Source organism: Chrysochloris asiatica, unplaced genomic scaffold, assembly GCF_000296735.1.
Source record: "Chrysochloris asiatica unplaced genomic scaffold, ChrAsi1.0 scaffold00060, whole genome shotgun sequence".
NCBI classification, from domain to species: domain Eukaryota; kingdom Metazoa; phylum Chordata; class Mammalia; order Afrosoricida; family Chrysochloridae; genus Chrysochloris; species Chrysochloris asiatica.
The window spans coordinates 7,910,865-7,933,145 of NW_006408578.1; the positions used below are offsets into that span (position 1 = coordinate 7,910,865).

The 22,281-nt window shown below is 41.4% G+C and overlaps 1 protein-coding gene across 1 annotated transcript; it reads left to right on the forward strand.

Annotated features, from left to right (window-relative positions):
* On the forward strand, positions 1 to 8,372 carry GCM2 (glial cells missing homolog 2 (Drosophila)). The gene is made up of 5 exons (XM_006864124.1): positions 1 to 90; positions 4,687 to 4,939; positions 5,415 to 5,527; positions 6,268 to 6,393; positions 7,434 to 8,372. Exons 1-5 carry the CDS (start codon positions 1 to 3, stop codon positions 8,370 to 8,372), a joined length of 1,521 nt encoding a protein of 506 aa, XP_006864186.1.
* The last annotated feature ends 13,909 nt before the right edge of the window (positions 8,373 to 22,281 follow it).

The following is a 22,281-nucleotide window of genomic DNA, read 5'->3' on the forward strand; positions in this document are numbered from 1 at the left end:
ATGCCAACGGACACAGAGCAGAAGGCGGACTACCTATGCTCCTATGGGATGAAGTTCAACTGGGACATCAACGACCCACAGATGCCGCAGGTGTGTGAAACCAGGTGTGTGTGCCCACGCTGTCCATGCAACGACTCTGTGCACAGACCCCCTACAGCAGCCCTCAAACTTCTCTGAACTGTACAAATGTTAGCTCTGAGTTTAGGGAGGTGCCTCCTCGCAGCTCTTCTGTGAACTTTGCTGAGAACACATCCAATAGGGACTGGGAAGTGTTCTTCCGGCCCCACATTCTCGGCCCTCAGTTGGGGGTAGGGTGCCTCCCATTCACTCTTCTTTAACCCAGGGTTACTTTTGGTGTAGAAACTGGTAACCTCTCTTCCTTGTCCAATCTTTGAAATCCAGAAGAAAGTTACAGAAAAAAATAATCTCACCATATATGGTGATTGTGTGTCTATGAGTCCGTTCTGACTCTGTGCATAGCGACCCTGTACAGGGTTTCCGAGGCTGTAAATCTTTACAGGAGCAGAAAGCCTCATCTTTCTCCTGCAGAACAGCTGGTAGTTTTGAACTGCTGACCTTGCGATTCGCAGCCCGATTTGTAACCACTATGCTACCAGAGCTCCTTTCACCGTATATAAATGTCCTTATTTCCCACTCCACAAAACTAAGATGCCTGAGTCTTAAACAAGTAGTGGGACCTGGGCATGTTTACACAGACACTGGTGATGCCTGAAAGCAGCCCAGTACCACTATCACAGCCATCAGGATCCTCTGTAGTTCAGATTTGAGGCTAACTTGTTAGCTTATTTCTTCTCTCTTTCAGGAAATCTTTATCCGTTAAGGGTGAATTTCTTTTTTCTTTTCCTTTTTTTGCTGCTGAAAGTCATTTAAGACCATGTCCAAGGAATGAGATGGGAAATATGTTCATTCATATTCATTTGGGTCACCAACTAAGGAGTAACTTTTGAGTTCTGGGTGTATGTGGAGGGAGGCTCAGAATGACAGAGGATGGCAATATGGCATAAAGGGTAAGATGTGCATACATTCAGCATCAACTCCGTGCCAGGTAGGCATTCAGTTGTATAGCAACTTCACTAGCAAAATTGTGTGGTCTCTCAAAAAGATTACACTTTTTTAGGATGTACTCATTTGTATAGGTTTGTGTTTGTTTTAAAGTCTCCATACTTGGAGACTCACTATGGCATCTTGTTGAAAGAAGACCACATTACACTCTCACTGGCTTCTATACACAAAAGACTTCATGAAAAACAACCTAATACTGAATTTAGAAAAGAGCCACATCCAGATATAAGAGGGCTTCTAAAAGATTGTGAAAAAAATGGAAGTGAAAGACAATGGAATTTTCTCATGAACTTTTTGAGGCCCCTCGTAATGTAAAACTGACTCATGTCACAAGAATGGTCAAGACTACCTATGTAAATATGAGTTGTTTTTCTTTGGAAGACTGGGTCTTAAGCAGCGGGTGTGGTGACATCTTCAAGGGACAGCTACACCGGGGGGAGAACTGGAGATGGCACTTGTTGTCCTAGCTCCGCTCTGGCTCTCTGGGTGAGAGAGTTGAGCTGACAGCATGACCTTGAGAAGGTCCCTGAACATGCTTAGTCTCAGGCTACATGCCTGTCATCAAGAGGTGGGACTAGATAACAATCTCAACTTTACCTTCTGATCAGTGTGTGCGCGAATGAGTGCAGTGATGCTTACGCCAACACATCAGAGCAAATGAAATCCAATCCCGGAATCCTCTGCTGTTTTGTTTTAAAAATACTGTCTAGGTAGCTTCACGTCCAGGATCAGTAACGTATGAGACAGGTGGGCCTAGTCTACAGCCTTAGAGGAAAATACTAAAAAATGCTCTTCTCTTCTGAGAAAATGTCAATTTGGTACTAAGATCCTCAAAGTGAAATGTTACCTTTAAAAATAAAGACATTTAAAGACAACGCTGGTACCTGCCATCATGTTGGTACTAACCCTTAGTGACCCCATATAGGATTTCCAAGGAGCGGCTAGTGAATTTGAACTACCAGACTTGCAGTTGAAACCAATATTGCGGTCGGTCCAGTGCTTATCCTCCAGTGCCACAGATAGTTCTGTATTACACATTCTACATTAGGTCAACATATTAATGCGTGTCAGTTGTAATATTTCTGAGAAAAGTGAATATTTATTAATGATTATTTTAACATTATCCTTGTGGTTTTGGAAACGAAACCACTCATTTACTTTATTAATGTTATAATGTGCATTATTAATGATGTATTGAAATCTGAATTGGCCAACTGAGAATATTTGTGCTTTGCAAACGCTGACTCTAATTTTCCTGGGGTAGCAAGAGGGACTTACAAATGGCTACTACTCTGATAATATTCTCTGGACTTTTATCAGATGAAAAAAGCCAATGGACCCTAGCTATCCATGAGATCTCTGTCTAAATGCCAGTTCTGCCCCTATGGAAGTTTATCTATCTAATCTCCATTTCTTTACTTATAAATAAGAGTAAGGATGCCCCTCTCTTTGCAGAGTTGTTGAGAGAACTGCAGATATTATAGGGAACATCTAGATCAGTATGGCTTTGTAAGTCATATTCTCTGTCCCAACTCTGCCCTAGTAGTGTAAAAGGAGCCAAAGACAATAAGTAAATAAATGCACTTGGTTGTTTTCCAATAAAACCTTATTTATGAGTACTAAAATTTAAAGGATCTCTGGTTACATAGTGGGTTTCAAGTTGAACTGCTAACTGCAAGGTCAGCAGTTCAAAACTTCCAGCAGCTCTGTAGGAGAAAGATGAGGTTTTCTGTTCCGGTAAAGATTTACAGCCCTGGAAACCCTGTGGTGGTGATGGTGGTAGTGTATCATGGAGTCAATTCTGACTCATAGTGACCCTGCATACAGGGTTGTTATGAGTCAGAACCAATTCCCTGGCACATAACCACCACCACCACCACCACCACTAAAATTTGAATTTCAGACAATTTTCATGTGCTACAAGATAGAATTCTTTTAAAAATTTGTTCCCAAGCTGTTTTAAAGTATAAAATCCATTTTTAGCATACAGACAACAGGCCAGATTTGGCCAGTGGTCACTCGTTTGCTGACCCCTGCCCTAGAGAGTGTTTGGTAAATGGTAATTTTATATTAAACTTGTGAGGAGGAAGCCATTCTTGCTGTGTAAGTAATGCATCCGGTGGACAAAACTCACCATGTGTTAGTGCCGCACAGTGCTCAGTATGTTATCTATCACTTGTTATGTCTGCTCGGTGGCTCTTTGTTGAGGATGGCGATCCCATTCTTCTCTGGGAAGAGATACAACAGCTCTGCAGCCTGCTCCAGGTGTGTCTTCAGGAACTTCATCACTCAGTTCGATTTTTTAACTCAGAAGGCTGTTTAGCTGGAAGTAGGGAGGTGGAGGCTCTATCCTTACCCTTTAGATTGTGCTCTAGATATCATTGCTGATGTGACTGGCAAGTTATGAGTAGAGACAAGAACTTTTAAAGAAAAAGCTCTGGATCTAAGTAAAACTATTTATAGGTGAAAGCTATTTATAACATTCTGATCACTTTTGATTCTTAACTTGAAAATGTTTTCAACACTTAAACACACCAAGAAGTGATTCAGCATTGTTCTAAGCTCAGGCTCTGGAGGTGGATTGTTCTGACTCAAATCCTAGAATTGACCTCTTGCTAGCTGTGTGGTCTAGAACAAGTTAATTAACCCCTCTGGCCTCAGTTTTCTAGTCTGTAAAATGGGGAGTACAACAGTACCTATTGTTTGTAGAGCCCTGGTATGAGGCTGTGGGTTAATGTGCCAGACTGCAATAGTGGATTGAACTGCAAGGTCAGCAGTTCAAACTCACCAGCTGCTCCTCGGAAACTCTATACAGGATCACTATGGGTTGGAACCAACTCAATGACACTTAACAACAGCAACATTGTTTGTGTGTGTTGTGAAAACTAGATGAAATTAATGCATGGTGACACAAACGGTTAAACACTGGTCTGAAAGGTTGGCAGTTTGAACCCACCCAGACGCAATGTGGATGACAACCCTGGTGATTTGCTTCTAAAAGGTCACAGCCTTGAAAGCTGTATGGAGCAGACTGTGCTGCATGGTGGGGTTGTCACAAGTCAGAACTGACTTTCTAGCAACAACTATAACAGCATTTAGCAGCCAAGCACAGAAAAGTGTACAGAGATTGCATGACTGCCATTTTTTGTGATGCCATGGGGTCTGGGCTTTACGTTTCTGAATTTAAAAGGAACTAGCTTTTAATGTGCTGGACTGCAAAGTTGGTTTGTTCAGCAAGGTAGGCAGTTCAAGCTCACCAGCTGCTCCCCAGAAACCCTAAACGGGCTTATTATCAGTTGGAACTGACTGATCAGCACTTAACAACAACAACAACCTGGTGGTGCTGTGGGTTAGGAGTTGCACTGTTAACCACAAGGTCGGCAGTTCAAATCCACCAGTCCCTCTACGGGAGAAAGATGAGGCTGCTAGCTCAAAGCCTATGTCATGTCCCAATGAGTCGAAAACTGTATGATGGCTGTAGGTTTGGTTTGGGGTTTCGGTTTAGTTTTCATTAAAATGCATTTGGAGAAAAATACAAGGCATAATGGGTGAAGCAGGAGCTTGACACACTTAACGACCCTGCCTTCTCTGTGCCCCTCACAGGAGCCCACCCACTTTGATCATTTCTGTGAGTGGCCCGATGGCTATGTGCGTTTCATCTACCGTGACGATGAGAAGAAGGCGCAGCGCCACCTGAGCGGCTGGGCCATGCGTAACACCAACAACCACAATGGTCACATCCTCAAGAAGTCGTGCCTGGGTGTGGTATTATGTGCACAGGCCTGTGCCCTGCCAGATGGCTCCCGCCTGCAGCTACGGCCCGCCATCTGTGACAAGGCCAGACTGAAACAGCAGAGTGAGTTCGGGGCCACACAAGGGTATGAAAGTCACAAATTCCCTACTTCCCACTTTCTTTCATCGGAAGGGGCATGATTGGGGTGGTTATTAATTACTATAAATATATATTTAATTACTTATTAGAATGAAGGTACTTAAATTTAATTATTTATTATATGTAATGGCTGAATATTATTCATTAGGAGTATGTATGGTCCAAATGGTTAAGCACTGGGCTACCAAACAAAACATTGACAGAATTTATCCCAAGGTACCTCAGAAGAAAGGCCTGGTGATCTGCTCTGTAGAATTTCTAAATTCTACAGAGCATACTTCGATTCTGATATGTTTGGGGTTGCTATGAGTTGGAATTGATTCTGATATGTATGGGGTTTCCATGACTTGAAATCAAATCAACAGCAACCAGTTTGGTTTGGCATCACTAATGATTTTAGTATGATTGGAATGACTATTTCTCCCTCTGTCTTCTACAGGGAAAGCATGCCCCAACTGTAGCTCCTCTTTGGAGCTGATTCCCTGCCGAGGGCACAGTGGATATCCTGTAACCAACTTTTGGCGGTTAGATGGCAATGCTATATTTTTTCAGGTAGGTGTGTTGGAACCATAGTATCTGACACATATTTTTATTCCCATGTGCCTTGGGAACTCTGGACCAAACCAAATGCATGTTTAATAAGACCAGAAACCTTAGCTGCAGCTCTCCAAAGGCCCTACCTGACTCAATAGAATTAGCTCACCCTGTGTGTGCCCTGTCATTTGAGCTCTAACCACCTAAGGACGAGTGATTGTGAACCCTGTTGTAGTTAGAGTTCATTTAGTAGGTTGAAAGGATTATGGATCATCTGATTTTTAGATGCCAGTGGCACTGTAAGATAAGCCTTCAAACACACCAACCCTGCTATGAGTCAGAACTGACTCCATGATGACGGCAATTAACAACAACATTACTAACGTTAAGGAGTCCTCATGGTATATTTGGTTAAGTGTTGGGCCGCTAACTGCAAGGTCAGGAGTTCAAACCCGCCAGCTGCTCCTAGGGAGAGTGATGAGGCAGTGTGGTCCCATAAAGATTTACAGTCTCAGAAACCCTAAGGAGCCGTTCTCCTCTGTTCTGTAGGATCACTAAGAGTCAGAATCAACTCATTGGCAGTGAGTTTGTTTGTTTTATTACTAATGACTGTATTAATATTTCACGATATTTTTTTCTTTCTTCTATCACTTGGAAAAAACAAAATAAACTTGGGATCTGGGAAAGGTCTCATCAATTTTGGGCCAACATTTCTTCAAAGGAACAGGTAAATATGCTTTATTTCTTCATTAATGCAGGCCAAGGGAGTTCATGACCACCCAAGACCAGAGAGTAAATCAGAGACAGAAGCTAGAAGAAGTGCCTTCAAGAGACAAATGGCCTCTTCTTACCAAGCCCAGAAGAAGAGAATGAGAGAGCCTGAGGTACCTGCAGAACTGACATCATGCTGTAGTTTGTGTTTATTCTCAGTGCAAAACATGCCGCTAATCGTGTGCCGTGTGAATGGTAGCCATTAGCTACAAAGGTTTGCTTTTTATGTGAAAATGATTTCTCCCTAACAAAAAGTCATTGAACCAATATTCAAGAGAGGATTGTTAATCCCTTCTTCTTCAAGAGAAACAAAAAACAGTACAAACTAACAACTTTGACTTGCAGTGATACAATCAAGATGCCTGCTATCTGCTGATGTCCTGCTGTTGGTGGTGTTGTTTGGTGCTGTTAGGTCAGTTCCGACTCATAGCCACCTTGTGCAAACAGAACAAAACACTGCCCAGTCCTATGCCATCTTCATGATTGTCGTTACGCTTGAGCCCATTGCTGCTGCCACTGTGCCAGTCCATCTTGTTGGGAATCCTTATAACAGGGCAGTTATCCAGTGCCAACACAAAAAATAAATATGCCACCTACAAGCTAGGATCCCATCCTTGAGAGACTCTTGTATTATTTACGTTAGAACAGGTAAAAGGTCTCTGGACAACTTGATCTCATTTATCTTTCCAACCAAAGCATACCAAGAAGGTAAGGTATTAATATTATGATAACAGAAGTGACCTTGTTGGATCTATTCTGTGTGCCAGACACTGATCGAAGGGTTTCATACATTTAATGACAATAAAACCCCTAAAAGGAGATAACTATCATTGGACCCTTTTTTAAAATGAGGAATCTCAAGCTTATTGATTCAATTAGTGAGGGACAGAGCTGGGGTTTGTACAGCTCCTTTAAATTCTCATGAACCTAGGATAACCCATCCTGTGTGGCTGCCCTAAACCTTCCTCATTCAGGAGTGTGGTATTCATAGCTGAGTGAGCTCAAGCTATGTGGCCTATGAGCCACTTGGCAGCCCAGTGTTTGTAACACAGAACCCACCAATCAGAAGTCACTCAGTTGGTCTGCTTTTGTTACAGGTGAAGATGTTCACACAATTTACATGTCATATGTCTGCATTTGTATCATTTTCTAGTCAGAAGAGGGCCAAGACAACGATGGACATTTCAGTAACCTACCGCCTCTGGAAAATGCAGAGCAGTTTGATATAATGACTGACGTTGGCTTCCCTGTTTCAGGACACCCATGCCTCTCCTACCCCAACTTGGATGCTTTCAAAACTTCCTATGACCTAGCCACCTTCCAAGGAGACATAATGCCACCCTTTCAAAAATACCCAAACCCAAGAATCTATTTGCCTAGGTCACCTTGTAGCTATGACTTGGCAGGCCCTGGGTACACACATTCTAGCCCATACCCCACCCTTTATAAAGACTCCACCAGTAGCTCTAATGACACAGACTGGGTTCATCTCAACACGCTACAGTGTAATGTCAATTCCTACAGTAGTTACGGGAGAAGCTTCGATTTCACCAGTCAGCAACATGGATGGAAGCCAGCCCTTGGAAAACCTGGCCTTGGAGAGAGGACTGACCATGGACAGTTCCAGGCTATGACCCCTTGTCCTTATTATAACCCAGAGCATTCCTGCAGGTACCACAAGACTCCCTCCCCTGGTGCTCCAACCCTACAAACTGTGATTACCACCACCACCAAAGTGTCCTACCAGGCCTATCAGCCCCCTGCTCTGAAATACAGCGATACTGTGCATGAGGGCAAGAGCCTTTCAAGCTGTAATTATGCTTCTGAAAACACCCCCATATCCATCTATGCAGAAGGCTTGGACTTTCCAGGTACAGTGACCAAGGAAGCCTCCCCAACAGGGTCACTTGCTTTGAAAATTCCAGAAGATTGCCATACCCTCAGATCCACACTGGCTCTTTCTCAGGAATCAACTCCCTCCAGGGCAGACCCAGCAGAAACTTGGGCTATGTATCCATCAGGGCTGGAGCCTGCGATCAGTTACTCAAACGGAGTTGGTCAGTTATTTAACTATGACAATGAGGACTTCTGAAAGACAATCCAAGGTCTAACATAATATTGGACACAGGCAAACAATAGAAAGTGAAAAGGAGACTATCTCTTATTGGATTGGGAGATTCATCTTATATGTAAAGATATATTGTTAGTAGTGAAAATGCTGGTTCGGTGAAGTCTAGTTGTTAATATTTAAATGTCTAGAGAAGTTTTACACAGCATTGTAAGACCCACTGCAGTACATGGAAGTAGGTCTGGAGGGTGCAATTCATCCAATGAGCAAGGAATCAAACTGGAAACTATGAAAGTTAAACATTGGCCTAAATTAACTTTGTTTATTTGCAGAAGTCAAGGATCTGAAATGTTTTCCCATGAGACCACATTAGGGCATTTCACAAATCTTTATTTGGCCCTTTGTTGTTGTTAAGTGCTGTTGAGTCGGTTCTGACTCATAGAGACCCTATGTAGTGTTTCTGAGGCTGTGTATCTTTACAAGAGCAACTGGGCTTGAACTGAGGACCTTGTAATTAGCTGTTGTTATTAAATGCCGTCGAGTCAGTTCCAACTCATAGCAACCCTGTATACAGTTTCCAAGGAGTGGCTGGTGAGTCTGAACCGCTGACCTTGTGGTTTACAGTTCAGTTAGGAAGGTATTTTTATCATCTTGTCTACAAAGCATTTACAGGGTTTTTATTTTCATTTCTGATGATGGTCAAGTGCAGCTGCTCTTAAATGAGTTTTCTTTTTCAGAATCAGCTGAATATCTTAACATTTAGGGTTGTTTTACCATCAGAGATATCCTAATGATTATAATGCATACTTAGTAGATTATCATTGTACTAAAATATTTATTTCCTGATTAGCCTTCAAAATTGGAATTGAGATGTTTGATTCAAATATACTCATTGTTTCTTTTCATACATGTGATTGATAATTTTGCCAAATATAATAAAGATATTGAAAGTAATGTAGCTGATTCTTAATCTATTTCAAAACAGAAATTCAGAGGGGGGGAAAAAGTGTTCACAGAATGACTTGGAAAACACGTGTTATAATACATTAAATTACATTAAGTAGTCTAACAGTTTTGTAGTTTATGTAGAAGGGTCTGTTTGCTATGTTCTATAATAACAGAAAGCTTCTTCAAAACATTTGGAATGGACATACATACATTTGTACAGCTCCCAGTACTTGGTAAGTAGAACATTCAATTGCTAAATAAAAATGACAAGGCTGCAGAATTAAACAAATGTGAGGGCAGAGAGGAGTAAAGAGACGTGCACTGTCAACTTTGCCTGGTTCACAGGACCGAATTCAGTAAGTCAGATGCCATTTTAAATCATCAAGCTCTTTTATTTTTTTTAATGTGTTTGGTAATGTCTAAGAGATTTTCATAGTTGTATCTCCTGTTGCTCCAGCACATTCACGGCTCTATACGAATATCCTGTCAAGCCTTTATATATTTGTGGGTAGTCTTCCACTCAGGAAGAACCCTGGTAACACAGTGAGTTATGACTTGGGCTGCTAACCACAAGGTCAGCAATTTGAATCTACCAGCTGCTCTGCAGAAGGAAGGTGTGACTTTCTGCTCCTAGAAAGATTTATAGCCTCAGAAACCATATATAGACAGGGTTGCTATAAATTGGGATGATTCCAAGGCACACAACCTTTTATTGTTACCATAGAATCACCTCCAACTCAAGCTGCCTCCCTATACAACTGAACAGAATGCTGTCCCATCATGCATTCCCAAATGTCTCCCAGTGGGCCCAGACCCACCTTTCTCATACTCTCTCTCTCTCCTTTTTTTTTTTTGCTTTACAAAACCTTTAGTAAGAAACATCATAAGCTGAATACAGTTCCATACACAATTTTACAAAGTTCAAGGGAAGGAAGTTTGAGGAAGGCCGTTAATATGCATATTTGAACACCACAGTAACTTGCCAAAGGGATAAACCTAATTATTTAATCGTGATCCCCAACAATGATTTTTTTTCATGCTCAGCATATTTAATTAAAAAAAATAACATAAAACAGTATTTTTGAAAGAAATGAACTCTGAACAACAAAGGGACCTGCGGCTTTAGTTCATATTTTAAGTCTAAGAAAATTAAAGAAAGCAACCCAAAGAAAATTGGAATCACACACACATGTCGTTGTTATTAAGTGCCGTCAAGTCGAGGCCAATCCATAGTGACCCTGGTATATGGTTTCCAAGGAGCAGCTGGTGAGCTTCAACTGCCAACCCTGCAGTTCAAACCGCTTTGCAGTCTGGCGCGTTAACCCACAGTGCCACACCAGGACTGCACACACATATAGACAACCTTTAAGGGCTTGATTTCTGTTTTAAATTCTGTAAGTGCCTCCCACTTCCCCTACACAAAATTAGAAGTCTGACTTGCACTGTTGGGTGAGTATTTTGTGTCTGTTTCATGCATTACTATCATCACTCTGAGCATCATGGAGCCCAGGTGTGACGCTCTAGGATAAACACTGAACCGCAAGGTTGGTTTGAACCATAAGGGTCACTATGAGTCAGAAGAAACCTGAAGGTACTGAGCAACAATAACGACAGTGGTATTCATTATTATTGGTAAGATCAAGTGCACTGTGGCCACTATGTATTTTGTGTCCTTTCCAACCTCATCTTCCAGCACTATGGCAAGCAATACCTGCTGTGATCCATCAGGTTTTCATTGGCTGAGTTTGGGAAGCAGATCACCACGTCTTAGTGTATCTTAATCTGGAAACTCTGGTTTAAGCTGTTCACCATGGGTGACCCTAATGGTATTTGAAATACTAGTGGCATAGCTTCCAGCATCCCAGCAATGCACAAATCTACAAACTAACAGCCATCTTGTAACCACAAACTAGTAGTCTTGGCTACTAGGATTCATAGGAACTCTGGTAGCGGTAGCGTAGTGGTTACAAACTAGGCTGCGAAGTGCAAGGTCAGCAGTTTGAAACTACCAGCTGCTCCACAGGAGAAAGATGAGGCTTTCTGCTCCCGTAAAGATTTACAGCCTTGGAAACCCTGTACAGGGTCTCTATGAGTTGGAACCTACTCAACAGCACTTAACAACAACAACAACTAGGATTCATAAGCACTAATGCAGGCAGTCACTGGGTTAATATCTGTTCCTAAAGGTGTCTTTAAGTCAAATATATAGATGTGGCTCTATAGGAATAAGCAATGGACCATGAGGTAGGCTTGAACTGCAAGGTCTGTGGTTCAAACTCACCAGTTGCTCCTTGGAAACCCTACATAGGGTCGCTATGAGTCAGAAACTACTCTATGGCACTTAACAGCAACAACAACATAAGTAAATCAGAACTGATACATAAGGTTCTCATTCAGCCTTACTGTAGTGTAAGAAAAGGCTCAAAGCCTTTTTCATGATTTCAAACCTGCATGTACAGCAACTGAGATGATTGTGATGAAGAATTTGCCTGAGTAAGGGTTGGGTCAGTCATTTCATAGTGACGGCTAATTTGCATAGCATTAAAGGGCAAGTTCAAATTGCCCATCAGTCAGATGTTCATAACCCAGGGGCTTACGGTACTCGAATAATACATTATTTATTCGGAGTATGTAACTATGAGTATACTCCTGTGATTCCCTAACCGAAGTTTTCTCAGAGGAAAGGATGCCTTGTATACTAATAGTGTGTCCACTGCCAACTCTTCAGGCTTCCATTATCCAGACTAGGGTCTACCATGTGCCAGACTCCTTTAATGAGGTACATATTAACCCATTTAATCCTCATAACAAACCTCTGAATTTCCTTAGAGGGATGAAGTGACTGATACTTCAGTAAATGACAGAGCTGGAATTTGAATTCAAGTCATCTTCAGAACCTGTATTTATTACCACACATCAGCCTTTGTTAGTCAGTTGTCAGTGACATTCTACTTTTATTTAATAAGTTTTGTACTTATCCCTGAGTGGGACAAATAGTTTAATGCATAGCAAATAACCAAAAAGTTTTGTGGTTCAAATCCACCCAGAGATGCCCTGGAAGAAGGTCCTGGTGATCTACTTATAAAAGATCATGTTGTTACTGCTTTTAAGTGCCATCGAGTCAGTTCCAACTCATAGAGGAGTGGCTGCTGAGTTTGAACCCCTGACCTTGCAGTTCAAACCTACCTTCTGGTACAATGCATTACACTGCAGTGTCAAACCACAGCTCCAGCCATTGAAAACCCTATGGAGTACATTTCTGTTCTGACATAATGAGGTCACCATGAGTCAATATTAATGCAATAGCAACAGGCTTGGTTTGTGTGTGTGTATTTATGTCCCCAGCATGGGACCTGAGATGTCCGTGCAGGGCAGGTGGATAGCATCAGGGGCAGTGGTGAGCAGACATGGATGGAGGTCTGGGGTAGGATTTCCCAATGTGGGGTACGAAGTTTCCCTGAGGTATGGAATAACTCTAGACTGCCCGTAAGTTTTTCTTTTTTAACTTGTTAGTTATGGATTTTTAATGTATAATAGGGAACAAAATAAACCAAGATGGATTTTTTTTCTATTTTGTTTGTTCTAAGGCAAAGCCATTTAAAGAAAACTACTACGCAAATAATACTGCAACTGTTGCAAGAAAAAGAAAATGGTTTCAGAACTACAGAAGAATGAGCAACAACTGCATATAGCAAGGGACCAGGGCCTCAGGGAAGTGGCCCAGCTGGAAAGATGAGATGGTGATGACAGCAAGACTGTCTAACGCGGGGCAAGCAAGCTCAGGTGTGACTCGGGCACTGGAACAGGTGTCAGAGATTGAGGAAGTTATTGGAAGTTTTAGATTCCCGATCACATCTACTGCTCTACTGTTAAGGAGCAAAAAAGTTCCGTGGAAAATGAATGGAAGTAGGAAATGTGCGAGAGTCTACCTTTCATAAAACTCAATAGTAACTACCAGTTATTATTAACAGAGCCTATCTGATTACTAACAATATTAGCTTTCAAAGAAGGGACAGTATACAGTATGGCAGCTAGGGTTACTGATACACTATTCTCTGATCTTGGTGGAGTCCTGGTGTAGCGCTGTGGGTTAATGCGCCAGACTGCAATGCTATCTGAACTGCAATGTTGGCTGTTTAAGCTCACTAGCTGCTCCTTAGAAACCCTACACAGGGTTGCTATGGGTCAAGATACACTCGACGGCACTTAACAACAACATGGTCTGATCAGCTCATGAACTGGAATGAAGACCAAGCCTACATACAATTTGACACGTTACTATATTAGCTTTTTAGAACTGAGGAGGATAAAGTAAAGAAAGGATTTGAGGACAAGATAATACTTACAGTGGGTTGGAAATGTGAAGGTAGACATTTTGTAGCAAAAGGAGGACAGTGGTTGACTTTTCAGCCCAGGAGCGGAGGGCTCTGGAACTATCAAGGGAGAAGAGTAGAGTGCGGGACCCTACCCAGTGAAGCAGTGATGCCAGAGATGGAGGCAGAGACGATGATGTGGAGAGATGGAGCGGCTGGGGACTACAGACCCAGAGAGGGAGAGGGGCTGTGTGCTGATGACTGGGCATCAGGTTTGCAGGGTATACCCTTTGGTTAATTGATCATGCGTGGAGGGGATTGTAACCATGGCAATGTAATAATATACAACAGGATGATTGTAAACCTAATGTTCTCCTATGAAGACGATCACATAATTCACAATAAAACATAAAAAAAAAAAAAAGCTAATACTCACATCTTTGATTAAGGCAGGCTATCTGAGTAACACAAACAGTTAAGCACTGGAAACTAACCAAAAACTTGTTGTTTAGACTCCACCCAAAATCTCCTCAGAAGACTAGGCTTGATGGTCTGCTTTCAAAGGTCACAGCCATAGATAGATAGGACCACCAGGAGTCAGAACCTATTCAATGGCAATTGGTTTGGTTAATCAAAGCAGACCTTTCCAATAAGAGTTAATCAGTGCTGATTGTGGTGATGGTGGTATACAGTGGAGTTTGTTCCAACTTATAGTGACCCTGTTTAGGGTTTCCAAGGCTGTAAATCTGGACTGAGGCAGAAAGATTCATCTTTATTTCAAGGAGCGGCTGGTATGCTCGAACTTCTGACCTATTAGCAGCCCATCACATAACCCACTACGCTCCCAGGGCTCCTTAACCAGTGCTAAGGGAAGTTAATTAGAAACACAACTAACTGTTCTTCCCTCTTCATAGACAGTGCATTAAAAAACCAAAGCCCCAAGACCAAAAGGGTAGCTTTTACCTAAGGACAAAGGTCAGAAGGGTTGGGAAAGAAGGAAGAATGGAAACAAGAACACAAGGGAGGAGGTGGGATAGGTGATGTTACATTGAGGAGATTACAGTCATTGAGATAAAACGAAGGGTATGATTCGATGAATGTAAAACTGATGCTCTGCTCTGTAAACCTTCACTCAATTCACAATAAAAAGAAGGAAAAAAATATTCAGGGAAAAGTTGAAAACAAAAACCAAAGCCACGTGCAGAAAGGTGAATGGGACTACACTCATGAATATATAGGTTTGACGGAGGGATATTTCTTCATCGGTATTTATAAGAGCTGTGAATATATCATGAATACAGTGGAGCATTTGTTGTTGTTGTTGTGAAGTGCCGTTGAGTCGGTTCCGACCCATAGCAACCCTGTATAGGGTTTCTGAGGAGTAGTTGGTGAGCTTGAACTGCCGACTTTGCATTTCAAACGGCTTTGCAGTCTGGCGCATTAACCCACAGCGCCACTACAGGAGACAAAGTTAGGAAAATTTAGCCATAAGCAAACACCTTAAGGCACCAGACTGCAAAACCATTTGAACTTCAAGGTTGGTGGTTCAAACTCACCAGCTGCTCCTCGGAAACCCTATCCAGGGTGGCTATGGGTCGGAACCGACTCGATGGCGCTTAACAACAACAACAAACACCTTAAGGGAAGAAGTGTCTGGGCCTGCGGACTCAGGATCCTAGTCTCAGGCATCATCAAGGTTATTAGCATAACAAAGTCCACAAAGACAATGTTCTGCTTCATACTTTGGTGAATACTGACTGGGATCTTAGAAATTTGTGAGTGGCCATCAGAGGTGCAACCATTGGTGTCTCCCCATTCAGAGCAATGGAAAGGAAAAAATCACAGACACTTGGAAACAATCTAAAGGACTAATTTTCCACGTGAACCTCGACCTCCATGACCCTGAGATCAGAAGATCTAGGTGGCACCCTACTACTATTGCTGACTCCTCTGGAAAGGATCACAATAGAAGGTTCACAAAAATGTGGAACAAAACTCAAGATTATATATATAATATTATATAATATATAATATATATATAAAAGCCCAGGCTTAATGATCTGATCGAGGCTGGTGGAGCCCAGAGACTATGACTCTGACTCACCCTTCAAGCCTGGAACTGAACTCACCCTTGTGACTTAACTTTCAGCCAAACAACTTTTTGTTGTTAAGTGCCGTTGAGTTGTTCCAACCTATAGCAACCCTGTATAGGGTTCCTGAGGTTAGTGAGCTTGAACCGTCAACCTTGTAGTACAAACTGATTTTGCAGTCCAATGCATTAACCCACAGAGCCACACCAGCTAAACAATAGACAGTCCTATAAAGTCAGTAATGATACCAGGGAGGTACACACCCTTTAGAACAATCAACTACAAGATTAAAAGGGCAGCATTTGCCCATTTTCTGGGAGATCAAGCTCAGAAGACAGGAAGGGATGGGAAAGAAGGACAAATGGAAACAGTAACCATAAGAAGAAAGTGGAAAGAGTGCTAGTACCTGGTGGGAACTGCAATCAATGTCCCAGAACAAAATGTATATGACTTGTTGAGTGGAAAACTAATTCGCTCTATAAACTTTTACCAGAGCCACAATAAAAAGTTCCAAACAAAACAAAGCCAACCCCACTGCTATTGATTTGGCTTTGACTCATAGCGACCTCATATTACACAGTTATTTAGACTTGATAGACATTCTCAGAAGACTATCAATGTATTGAACCTAGTCTCAGAAATGCAAGCATTCGTTAATTTAAGAATCGTACAGAATCAAGTTAACTAATAATCTGTCAGAATTGTACTAAAGAAAAACATACCCATTGCAAGTAGGATTCATAAAAAACAAGATCATCTGAAAAACTGCATCCATGATCACCTCTTTGCTTTATCAACTCCACCTGGAAAGCTGTAAAAATCCCATCATCGAAGATGCACCTCAGATCAATGAAATCAGAATTTCCTTGAGTGAGACTGCAACGTCAGTGTAGTTTAAAACTTCCCAGGTGATTCCAACGTCCAATCTAGACTGAGTACCAGAGCCTATACATTCCCAAAACAGTACCAAAACAGAAATCTTTCTAACATAAGTTGTTCCAGGAAACTGATGAAAGCTTATCTTGGAAGAAAGACAATAGTCTTCAATGTAATGAACTTTTAAAATGTATAAAGTTCTCCTGGGTGCTACTATTATGATCATTTAATGAAATCCAGGAGAAATTGGCAGAGGTGTGGCATTGTGGGCTAATGCATCAGACTGCAAAGTCATTTGAACTGCAAGGTCGGTGGTTCAAGGTCACCAGCTGCTCCTTGGAAACCCTATACAGGGTTGCTATGGGTCAGAATCGACTCGAAGGCACTTAACAACAACAATAACACATCATCTAACTTGGTGCTATGTAAAGTACAAATTAAGGGAGCACTTTGTAACTGCCTGGTTGCTCTATGCTACACTGATTTGCAAATCACTCTAACCCTCAGTCAAACTCTTTTGCTTTTACTTAAATTAAGAATTGAGTTTGAAAAGTAACACAACCACAAAGTTGGCAGTTCAAACCCAGCAGCCACTCTCCGGCAGGGCGGGTAGAGGGTGAGGAAAGGAGACTTTCTGCTTCTGAAAAGATTAACAATTTTGGAAATCCTATACAGGGCCACTAAGGAGCTCTGGTAGCGTAGTGGTTATGAATCGGGCTGCTAATCTCACAGATAGCACTTCAAAACTACCAGTGGTTCCACAGGAGAAAGATAAGGCTTTCTGCTCCTGTAAAGATTTACAGCCTCGAAAACCCTATATAGGGTCGCTATGAGTCAGAACCAACTCCACGGTACTTAACAACGACAAATACAGGGCCGCTATGAGTCGACGGCAGTTAACAACAAGGAAAGAAGGAGGAATGGAAACAGCAAACCCAGGGAGGAAGTGGAATAAGTGATGTTACATTGTGGGGATTGCAATCAATGAGATGAAGCAAAAAGTGTATGAATTATTGAATGGAAAACTGATCTACTCTGTAAACCATCATCCAATTCACAATAAAACATTTAAATGAAAATAAACCTGGAAAAGAATCTTTAAAGCACTGTCACACATGAGCAAAAGAAATGGGAGAAAACAACAGTACATAAGGTTTCAAAACCTTAAAAACTAATTTTATTTTGTTGTTGAAAATATACACAGTAAAATGCACATGAATTCCACAATCTCTACATGTACAACTAAGTGACACTGATTACATTCTGTAAGGTATACAACCATTTTCATCCTCCTTTTCTGAGTTATTCTGAATTCATTCTGAATTATTCACCATAATGTTGTCGTTAGGTGCCACTGAGTATGTATGCACCAATGCATAGCAACACTGTGCACAATAAAATGAAACACTGCCCAGTTCTGGGCCAACCTCACAATAGCTGTTATGTTTGAGCCCATTGCTGCTGCCACTTTGACAATCCATCTCACTGGGAAGGGAGTTGCTTTCCTCTTTTTCTCTGACCCTCCACCTTATGAAACATGACATCCTTCTCCAGTGACTGGTCCCTCATGACAATACGTCCCAAGTATGAGAGACGAAGTTTGGCCATCCTGGCCTCCAAGGAGCACTCTGGCTGCACTTCTTCCAACACAGATCTATTGGTTCTTTTGGCAGCCCATGGCACTTTCAATATTCTCCTCCAACACCATAACTCAAAAACATCAATTCTTCAAATGCCACCATAGTAATAGAAACACAAACTCACTGCTCCCAAAATTTCCTACCCAACTTTTCAATTCATCTTCCTCCACCATCATCAGCTAGTTTCTGTTTTCCTGCATTTGTGCCATCTCCTATCTATGTCTAACAAAACTTCCTTTCAGCTGATTGGCAGCTTGTGGCAGATCTCATCAGGGAAGTGATTGCACTATACTAGATCTCACCATGAGGGGTTACTACATCATAACTTCCAAACTGCTGAGAATCACGGCCCAGCCAAGCTGACACAAAATATGAACTATCACAAGTAGGTAGAAAACCAGTAAAGAATGGTGTTATCATGGGAACCAAACCTTTTTCAAGAAGGTGAACAACCCAAAACCAAACCCATTGCCACCAAATCAATTGTGACTCATAGCAACTCTACAGGACAGGATTTGAACGGCTGACCTTGTGGTTAGTAGCTCCCCTACCCCATGCTTAACCCACTGAATCACCAATGCTCCTTCAAGAAGAAAAGGGAGGTCAATATTGTTCAACGTTGCTAAGAATTTAAGATGAGGACAGAAAAGTATCCATTGAACCAATTCTTAGTGCGGTCTAGTCAGTTCCAACTCATAGCAGCCCTGTGGAGGGTTTCTGAGAAGCGGATGGTAGGCTTGAACCACCGACATTATGATTGGCAGGCCAGTGCTTATCCTATTAATACCAGATCAGGACTCCGTCCACTGGACCTTGCCACATGAAACAGTGATCACCATAAAGGCCATTTCCTTAGTGTCATGGGGCTATATAAGGCAGAATGGAATTGGTTCAAGACCAACAGGAAATGAGAAATTGGAGACTATACTTTATGGATGATGTACAGTGGATTCTGAAGTAAATATTAAAGAGTATGTGCTTGATTAAAAAATTTCTTGAGAGCTTCAAATTTCTGCCAATAAAATCTATCTTGGTAGTAAGGTTGCCAGATTTACCAAGGCATACAAAAATTGTCATTTACCTGAAATTCAAGTCTAGAACTTTTGGTGGGAATATTATAGATAGCTTAATTCCAATCTTGTCCAATATATGAAAAGTGATATTTGATAAACTAAGAAGCTGAAAGTGTATTCACATAAAACTATTTGGTTGCTGAATATTTATGAGGAAATAACATTTATTTTAACTGTGCACTCAAATGTAGAGAATATTATATTCTCAAATGTAGAGAATATTATTTTTATTATCCTTTAAAGTATACATACATCATTTAAAAAAATCCAAACACCTTGCCATCAAGTCAATTCTATGCTTAATAAAGATCATTTAAAAACATCAAAATAATGTTTCTTTTTAACATTTCTATTTACAAACCACATTGAAAGGGTAACCAGACTCTGTTCCAACTGTTTATTCATATCTACATGACACTTGATTTAAAACACTAGACTCTAAGCAAAAGAGCCTTCTCTTTCATAGCCAACATCAGTAATGTCTTTTCCATTAATCAGCCCAGTTAAGCTGGGGTTTTAAATTCTCTCTTAGACAGCTGAGCCACCCACATAACATCGTGTTTTTATGGTTTGTCTGATTAATTTTTTTTTAATGGGAGGCATTCCGAGGCTGTGGGCATGGAAGAGGGAGATGGAAAATCCACTCTCCAAACTTGGCCACCTGTGGCTCTACAAATCCATCTAACTCTACAGACAGATGGACCAGAAGGGTACCACTAAACAAAATGCTGCCTATGTGCCTATTGAGGCCTCCACTGGTGGAAACGAAACCTTCTCCTTTCTAATGCTCCTTAAGAAAAAGGTTTTTTAAATCCCACTTGAAGAGATGGTCTAATTATTAGACTACACTAGTGATCTAGGTTACCACAAACCACAATTTTTTCTCTTAGCCTCCTAAACACTATGCTTTTAAATATCCTTTTTGGATATCTCCAAGATGAAGCAATAAAACCTCTTAAGTCCACCCAGGATTGTGATACCAGAATGGATGTGTAGAAGCCATCACCCCCTACCTCCTGTCTTCAAACTGGAGTGCAGCAGTGGGGTCCCAACAAAATTCACTCATTTTTTGCTTTGGGTGTTCATTATGGATTTACCGGAAACTTTTAAATAAAAAACAAGTTTATTTTTTGGTGTTGTGATTTTTTTTCTTTGAGTACACTTTAGAGAGTGTGCCTGCAAAGGTACCTAGGAGGCAAATCATGACATGTTCACCGAACATTGAGTCCTGGTGTGGTGCTGCAGGGTAATGTGCTGGACTGCATGGTCAGTATGAGCCACAAGGTTGGCAGTTCAAATCCACCAGCCACTCCTTGGAAACCCTGTATAGGGTCGCTATGGGTTGGCACCGACTCGGTGGCACAACAAAAACTTATTCGCCAGATATGTACTAAATGTTCACTACAGAATTTATAGAGTCCTAGTATGGCTCTATAGGAAAAACACTGGAATGTTAACTGTAAGATCGAAAGGTCGGTGGATCAAACCAACCAACATCTCCTTGTAAACCCTATACAATGAGTTGGAACCTAACAACAATAATAGGAATTATTTTTGTTGCTGTTGCTGTGTGCCGTGGAGTCAGTTCCAACTCATAACGACCCTACACAGGGTTTCTGAGGCTGTGAATCTTTACGGGAGCAGACCGCCTCATCTTTCTCCCGTGGAACCACTGGTAGTTTCAAACTGCTGACCTTGAGGCTCGCAGCCCAATTCATAACCATTATGTATACAGAGATGCATAAAATTGGGTCCCTGTCTTTAAGAAATTTCTAATGCTCAAAAGAAATGACATAACAAATAACAGGACATATTATTACATACAGCTTAATATTTTATATGTATTCATGTTGCTGTTGTTAAATGTCATTGACTCATAGAAACCCTATGTAGGGTTTCCAAGGAGTGGCTGGTGGGTGCATATTTGTATTATATTATATATGAGGGTCAGTTAAAAAAGTATTGTTATAAAGTCTTAGAAACTTTTATGAAACAAAAAATATCCAAACATGGGGCTATAATTTTCAACCTCTCCTCTACCTAGTTCTATCCACCTCTGAAGGCAGTGTTTCCATCCCTTTCACCCTTCCTTGAAAAATTCTGCTCTCTTTAATTTATAACACATCAAAACAGCAGTTTTAGCATCCTCAAGGGACCCAAATCATGTTCCTTTTAAATGTTCTTTGAGTTTGGGGAACAAAAAGAAGTCTGAAGGAGAACATTCTGGGCTGTAGGACTGATGGGGTAAGGTTTCCAAGAGGAACACTCTTAGGACGGCCTTTGCTATTCTCCAAGAATGTACATTATTACATTATCAGGATGGAAAGCCATTCCTCACTCAGCCCAGCTCTCCTGGCTTTTTTCTCACCAGTGCAGATTTCCATTAAAAAAAAAAAACCACTTCATCTTAATAAGCCTCCATAAATATCTGGTGTCCTTCAAAAAGATCTATCAAGATTACCCTTTCGAAATGCCAAAAAACAGTTGCCATAACCATCTGATCTTACTTCTCTGCCTTGAATTTAACTGGTCCAAGTGATGCCCTTGGAAGCCTCTGTTTTGATTGGATCTTACTCTTTGAATCATATTGGTGAATCTAAGACTTGTCCTCACTCACAATTTGTTCCATAAAGTCATCTTCATTAACTTCAATCTTTCTTAAAATACTGATGGAGCGCATCTCCCACATCTCAGTCTGCGCCCACTTTACCCAAGGCCAGGGCACCGCTGCTTGGATCTCTGAGCCCAAGAGTCAGTCACAAGGTCCCCCATCAGCTTCCTAAAGAAACCTTTCCAGGAGAAGTTTGCGGGAGACAGAAGCACTTCCAGGATTAGCAAAGCCACCTGCTAAATACTGCTGCCTCCATGCTCAAGTGTGTGGCACTGTGGGTTAATGCGCTTAACTATAAGGTTGGTTTGAACAGCAAGGTTGGCAGTTCAAGCTCACTAGCTGCTCCTCAGAAATCCTCCACAGAGGAGAGCAGCATGGTTGT